The 7598-nt window shown below is 41.0% G+C and overlaps 1 protein-coding gene and 1 long non-coding RNA gene across 2 annotated transcripts; both read right to left on the bottom strand.

Moving 5' to 3' along the window:
- Positions 1-707: 707 nt before the first annotated feature.
- Positions 708-2168, bottom strand: LOC142533435 (uncharacterized). Its single transcript, XR_012816753.1, has 3 exons — positions 1893-2168; positions 1481-1557; positions 708-927 (listed from the first exon to the last, which is right to left on the bottom strand). It is a non-coding gene; the product is annotated as an uncharacterized LOC142533435 (long non-coding RNA).
- Positions 2169-4258: 2090 nt separating this feature from the next.
- On the bottom strand, positions 4259-7065 carry LOC142532293 (uncharacterized). Its single transcript, XM_075638614.1, has 4 exons — positions 6845-7065; positions 5830-6683; positions 5253-5700; positions 4259-4754 (listed from the first exon to the last, which is right to left on the bottom strand). The coding sequence occupies exons 1-4, from the start codon at positions 7063-7065 to the stop codon at positions 4259-4261; spliced, it is 2019 nt and encodes a 672-aa protein (XP_075494729.1).
- Positions 7066-7598: the final 533 nt, after the last annotated feature.

Below are 7598 nucleotides of genomic sequence, written 5' to 3'. Positions count from 1 at the left end.
TATAATCAACTCTCGATACTCTGTGTAATTTAATCACTTTTCTGACAGAAATCTCAGTAATATAATCATATCTGTACATCTTCATGTACGAGCTAGCACTCGCAGACTGGGTCAGCCTGTCATTCTGTAAGGCCCGAGAATTTTATCCTATTAATCTGAAATGATTTGGGGATAATTGATATGATTATAGACGGAAAGGATCGGACCGGGAAAGACGAGATAATGCATGAAAATGTGCGAGGAGCAGTAGCCCTCACGCATATGTTGGCACAGATGCGCGCATATGCGCGACGTGGGCAGAGGACCTCGCGCATATGCGCGAAGTGAGTCGCGCATATGCGTGAACCTGTACAAGCGGAAGATCCTTCGCGAGGACAAAACACCTCGCGCATATGCGCGAGGAGGGGCGCGCATATGCGTGAGGCAAGTATTTGGGGTGATTGCCGAGACAGTAAGTCTCGCGCATATGCGCGAGACATGACGCGCATATGTGGGGGCCCGTGCTCTTGATTAATCTTTAATGACAAAACAACCAGAATTTACTAATGTAAACAGCGAAAGCGATTAAAAATTTTCCTTTTGGGCAAATAGAAATTTCGACATGACCTTCCCGTAAGTAGGACATCCCAAAAATTTCCAAACCACACAAACAACATTTATATACTCGAAATAAAGTCATAACATCAATTCACCACCCTATACCCGCACTGGCCAGGACTAAACACATATAGAGCCGGCAAGGCTCGATCACACAACTATCAATACAAAACATCGAAAAATAACAGTACAGCTACACGGGGCATCTCCCTGGTAAATGTATAACTCCATAATATAGTATATATATATCTGGGAACTCTCAACCATGACTCGACGATTGGGCACCACTACCTGACGCTCCACCAGACGCGTCAAATCCTCCTGGATAACCTGCTATGGCATCAAAAACAACCACAACATAAAAAGAAACGAGGGGTCGGGCCCCAGTACGACGAACCAGTAATATTACGACAAATAACTGACATGAAATAAAATCAAGTAAAATGCAATGAAATGCAATGCAATGCGTGTCCGTAACAACAAAATAATGGATACCAAAGCGGAGTCCAAATGAAACGCATCAGCAACAGTAACAGTGGCCACCCGTGCCAGGACTGCAGCAACGTAATATCATGCCGCCGCTCATCCATGCACGTAGCATCGAGGGTACGGGAGCGACCCGCTCAGTCCTCATGCAAGTCATCAGGAGTGCTAATCCTACCCACCCAATCCATCGATGACGCAACAACTCGATAGATCAATATTAATAGCAATCAAAGGAGTCAAGGCTCGAAATGCTATGCACTAATATTATCAACTCAAATAAATGCATGAATGCAATCACGTATTCACAGAAGCACATAAGGCACGCCACAACTCATTACAAAGTACTTAACGTCATTTCACATCATGTAGACGTCATAATAAAAAAGTTCATGCATACCTCAACTGACTTTAATTTACCACAAAATATCTTAAATCCTCAAGAAAGTCCGGTAAATGCCAACTCAGACAAATCACCTGAATATTAATTTAAATGGTCTTATCATCATATAAAAATTCTAGAACCATTTAAATTCACTAAAAATCCAATTTCAACAATTTAGGCATTTTAAATTTCTAAAATCTCAATATTCGACTAAAATGCCTAAAATCAATCATTTCTATTTTATCGTTGCAAAGCATCGAACTAGTTGATACTCGATTTATTCATCTCATTAATTCAAAAATCCCTTATTAAATATTCTGAAATTTGTTCAATACCTTGAATCAACTCAAATTTGTATCTACATCCAAAAATATAATCAATATCAATATTGATATCAAATTTAACCAAAAATGGAGCACCCTTAAACAATTTATGGAATCATAAATTATACTTCAATATATATACCAAAACGAAGCTTATGACCCAGAAAACAAAAGCCCTCAATCAATTTCCGAACTCCGGCGACGTACGGTGACGATTCAGCGGAGAAAGGGGCAACGGGTTTCGGACGGGTTTTTGAGAATCTCGATTTTTCCTATCTAAAGTAGTATCAACGAAAAGCTTACGTCGAGAGCTTTCCAACCTTATATTTACTTAAATTTTTCGGTGACCGATGCAGCCACATTCGACGGTCAAAGGTGGCAAAAATGGGTTGAAGCTTTTCACAGAAAGTTACGGGAAGAGACGCGCGGCTTACGAGGAAAGATTTAGGATGATGATGTTTAATTTATATAATATTTATTTACTTAATCAAACTGGGCCGGGCTTGGGGAATGTATTTGGGCTGGGCTCTCACATTCTCCCCTATTAATGAAAGATTTCGTCCTCGAAATCTACAATACACAATATTTATACAAAATTGGTTTACAAACATTTACCACTGATAGTACATAGGGAAATCAGAATACATGGAATAATTTATTACATCTTCAAACAAGTGAGGCCATTCCTGACGCATCTTTGCCTCGAATTCCCATGTAGTTTCTTCTCTCCCATGTCTACTCCACTGCACCATAACCAGTGGAATCGTCTTATTCTAAGTTGCTTTTCTTTACGATCAAGAATTTGCACTGGATGCTCAACATAGCTAAGGGAACTATCCAACTCCACCTCATCAGTCCTCAAGACATGAGAACGATCCGGCTCGTACTTTCGTAACATAGATACATGAAACACATCATGTATCGCAGACAAACTCTGTGGTAAGTCCAAACGATAATCCAAAGTGCCAATCCTCTCAACAATCGCATATGGACCAATATAACGCGGAGCTAGCTTCCCTTTGCGCCCAAATCTCATAGTACCACGAAACGGTGATACTTTCAAGAAAACCTGATCGCCAACCTGAAATTCTAAAGGCCTACGCCTTTTATTAGCATAGCTGGCTTGACGATCCTGTGCTGCTTTCATTCTTTTTCTAATCATTTCAACCTTCTCTTTCATTTCTTGTATAAATTCTGGCATTGACATCTGTCTTTCTCCTACATCTTCCCAGCATATCGGAGATCTACATTTTCTACCGTACAAGGCTTCAAATGGTGCCATTCCGATGGTTGCTTGGAAGCTGTTATTGTAAGAGAACTCAACAAGTGACAATGATTCCTGCCAACCACCCCTGAAATCCATCACGACTGCTCGCAACATGTCCTCGAGTGTCTGAATGGTCCTCTCAGACTGACCATCTGTCTGTGGGTGATATGCAATACTCATCGCCAACTTTGAACCCAATGCTGATTGCAAACTACCCCAAAACTTCGAAGAAAACCTGGGATCACGATCTGATACTATGGTTACAGGCACACCATGCAATCTCACCACATGATCGATGTACATTTTTGCCATTTTCTTGTAAGTACGAGTACGATCATAAGGATTAAAATGGGCTGATTTAGACAATCTATCAACAATCACCCAAATCGCATCACAACCACGATTAGAACGAGGTAGGCGTGTCACAAAATCCATAGCAATGTGCTCCCAATTCCATTGTGGCACTTCAAGACTATGTAACATACCACCAGGTCTCATTCTCTCAGCTTTAACCTGTTGGCACGTCAAACATCTAGCCACAAAGTCAGAAATCTCTTTCTTCATACCTTCCCACCAGTAATGGAATTTCAAGATATGATACATCTTTCTGATTCCAGGATGAACACTTTGTCGACTACAATGAGCTTCTCGAAGTATAGCTTCTTTTAAGTCTATCAAATTTGGAACCACAAGTCTACCATTATAGCGTAGACATCCATCAGAAGCAACATTGAACTTGTCTGATTGACCTGTCTGAGTCAATTCTTTCAATCTATGAACATGTGGATCAGTTCTCTGTGCTGCTTTGATTTTAGAAACAATATGTGGTTCAACTTGTATAGATGAAACTATAAAGTAGTCGCCCTTAAACTGATAAGTCCATCCTGAAATTCCCAAATGCTCATGAACCTTTGAAATAGTCAAAGATGCCAACATTTTAGGCTGAACCTTTCTGCTCAAAGCATCTGCAACTTGATTCATTCGCCCTGGTTGGTACTGAATCTCACAATCAAAGTCCTTAAGTAATTCCAACCATCGACGCTGTCTCATATTTAAGTCGGACTGTGTGAAAAGATACTTCAGACTCTTGTGATCAGAATAAATCACAAACTGTTCTCCGTACAGATAATGACGCCATATCTTCAATGCAAACACAATGGCAGCTAACTCCAAATCATGAACTGGATATCGAGTCTCATGTGGCTAAAACTGACGAGATGCATAGGCAATCACTCGTCCATTTTGCATCAAAACACAACCCAGTCCATTTAGGGAAGCATCTGTACAGACAACAAATCCATCTGAGCCTGAAGGCAAAGCTAACACTGGAGATGTGGTCAACTTTTCTTTCAAAGTCCGAAAACTAGACTCACATTCTGCAGTCCATACAAAACGTCGATCTTTATGTGTCAACTGGGTCATAGGCCTAGCTATTCTAGAAAATCCTTCAATGAAACGCCTATAGTACCCAGCTAATCCCAAAAAGCTTCGAATCTCAGACACATTGGTTGGTTTAGGCCAATTGATAACAGCTTCAACTTTACTAGGATCAACAGATACTCCTTGTGCAGATATAACATGGCCTAAAAATAAAACTCTGTCCAACCAAAACTCACACTTAGAAAATTTGGCATACAATTTCGCTTCTCTGAGTGTTTGGAGAACTAATTTCAAATGTTCTTCGTGTTGTTTCTTTGATCTGGAATAAATCAAGATGTCATCAATAAAGACGATAACAAATTTATCTATGAATTCCCGGAACACACGATTCATTAAATCCATAAAAACCGCTGGAGCATTAGTCAAACCAAACGGCACGACTAGGAATTCATAGTGTCCATAACGTGTCCGAAATGCTGTCTTAGGAACATCTTCCTCTCGGACTCTAAGCTGATGGTATCCGGAACGAAGATCAATCTTGGAATACACAGAACTACCCTGCAACTGATCAAACAAGTCGTCAATACGCGGCAAAGGATACTTATTCTTCACAGTAGCCCGGTTTAACTGCCGATAATCGACGCACATTCTCATCGTTCCGTCTTTCTTCTTTACAAACAATACTGGAGCTCCCCAAGGCGACATACTGGGTCTGATATAGCCTTTCTCCAGTAAATCCTGTAGCTGTTCCTTGAGTTCTTTCAACTCTGTTGGAGCTAAACGATATGGTGCTCTAGAAATAGGATTTGTCCCTGGCATTAATTCAATGCTAAGATCTATTTCCCTTTGAGGCGGAAAGCCTGGAATCTCATCGGGAAATACATCTGGAAAATCCTTGACAACGGGAATGTCTGAAACTTTCAATCGTTCTTCCCGTGTTGCATCAAGAGCATAGATCAAAAATCCTTCATTGCCGATTGACAACAACCTGAACATTTCCATTGCAGATACTAATGGAATTCGAGACTGTGAATCATAACCATAAAAATTCCATTTGCTGCCATAATATGGTGTAAATCTGACACTTCCATGGAAACAATCCACAGTGGCTCGATAATTCGTCAACACATCCATACCCAGAATACAGTCAAAATCAGTCATGGCTAATTTGATTAGACTTGTTATCATAATATTACCCTCAAATCTAATCACACAGTTCAAAACTATCTCACGGGACATCAAATATACACCGAAAGGAGTAGCAACTGACACAGTATCCAACAAAGGAATAGTAGCAATCTCATGCTCATCAACAAATGCAGCAGATAAAAATGAATGAGATGCTCCTGTGTCTATCAATATGCGTGCAGGATAATCAAAAACATAACAAATACCTGCAATCACTCCTCCTGGTGCATCCTGAGCCTGGTCCTGAGTCAAAGCATGGACTTGGGCTTGTTGTGGCCCTGGAAATGGCTGCTGAATAGGACCTCTGGGAGGTGGGTAACTGGACTGCTGAAATGATGGAGTAGGAGCATATGGTCTAAAGACTGGTCCACGGGGAACTTGACCAAGCTGCTGTGGCTGGAACTGCTGTCTCCCTGCATTAGGACATACCCTGGCGTAATGTCCAACCTGACCACAATTATGACAAGTCCCCTGAACTCCTAAACATTGGGAACTAAAATGTCGACCACCACATCGATCACAATGCACAGTGCTAGATGACCCAACAGTACCTCCCCCTCGTGCGCTGCCTGAACTGGAAGAGCTGGATTGAGACTTCTTCTTGAATTGCTTTCCTTTTACTTTGTACCTCTGCTGTTTGGGTTGTTGGTATGACTGTACAGGCTGATATGGAGGTAAATCCAATGGCATTGACATACTACTCCCAGATCCCTTAGAAACAGATGATGGACCTGGCTGTGGGTCTCCTCTGAGCAAACTTGCTTCAATTTTCTTCGCCTTTTCCACTGCTTGAATATACGTATTAGGCGATCCAGTCATTACCAAAGTATGAACAGTCCGCTGCAACCCGTGCAGAAAACGTGATAGTTTAGCCTGATCATTCCTAGCAACATGTGGAACATAGGGCAAAAGAGCAGAAAACTGTGAAGCATATTCCACCACTGATGTGTTGCCCTGCACCAACTGATTGAACTCTTCTTCTTTAGCAGCATAATATGATGGTGGTGCATATTCTTGGGTAAAGCTTCCTCTGTGGCTTCCCACCAGAGTTGTGCTCGGTCTTTAAGTTGGTAGATGGCAAGCTTCAATTTAATATCTTGGGAATACTCCAAATTAAATAGATGATTTATACTTTTCAGCCAGCCTGCTGCTTTTTCTCCGCTCTCATTGCCAAAGAATTTTGGATGACGTAATTCTTGAAACTGAGAAATTATTAACTACATTCCTCCAACTTTCTGTGTCAGCTGTTCCACTTCTTGCTTTATCGCTACGTGTCTAGCTCCAGGTCTTTCAGGTCGAGGAGGTTCTTCAACATTTTGAGCGACTTGTCCTCGAGAACGACCATGTCTACCTCTAATGATATCTGCAAGTCCTCGAACATTTTGTGCCTCAGATTCTTGCGCTATTTCTTTTCCTTTTCTACCTCTTCCTCCAGGTGCCATTCTGCAAGACACGAGAATTAAATCCACAGGCAGATAACAGGTAAAAGAAAGTTATAGGCAATTTCGAAATTACATACCATGCCTAATCAGCTAGTCGTTCTAACGCATGTAAATTCAAGCAAATCACACCAAATAATTCAAATAAGAGCAAATAGTCAAACACATGCACAATCATGTTATTTGTGTCTAGACTCAAGTGCCCTACACTCTAATTCGAGCATATCCCAGTTACGCTCTGATACAAACTGTGGGGGCCGTGCTCCTGATTAATCTTTAATGACAAAACAACCAGGATTTACTAATGTAAACAGCGAAAGCGATTAAAAATTTTCCTTTTGGGCCAATAGAAATTTCGACATGACCTTCCCGTAAGTAGGACATTTAAAAAATTTCCAAACCACACAAACAACATTTATATACTCGAAATAAAGTCATAACATCAATTCACAACCCTATAGCCGCACTGGCAAGGACTAAACACATATAGAGCCGGCAAGGCTCGATCACACAACTATCAATACAAAACATCGTAA

Source organism: Primulina tabacum, chromosome 18 (genome assembly GCF_025594145.1).
Source record: "Primulina tabacum isolate GXHZ01 chromosome 18, ASM2559414v2, whole genome shotgun sequence".
NCBI lineage: Eukaryota > Viridiplantae > Streptophyta > Magnoliopsida > Lamiales > Gesneriaceae > Primulina > Primulina tabacum.
Note: the sequence above shows the minus strand (reverse complement) of the source record. Positions and strands in the feature narration are given on the sequence as shown.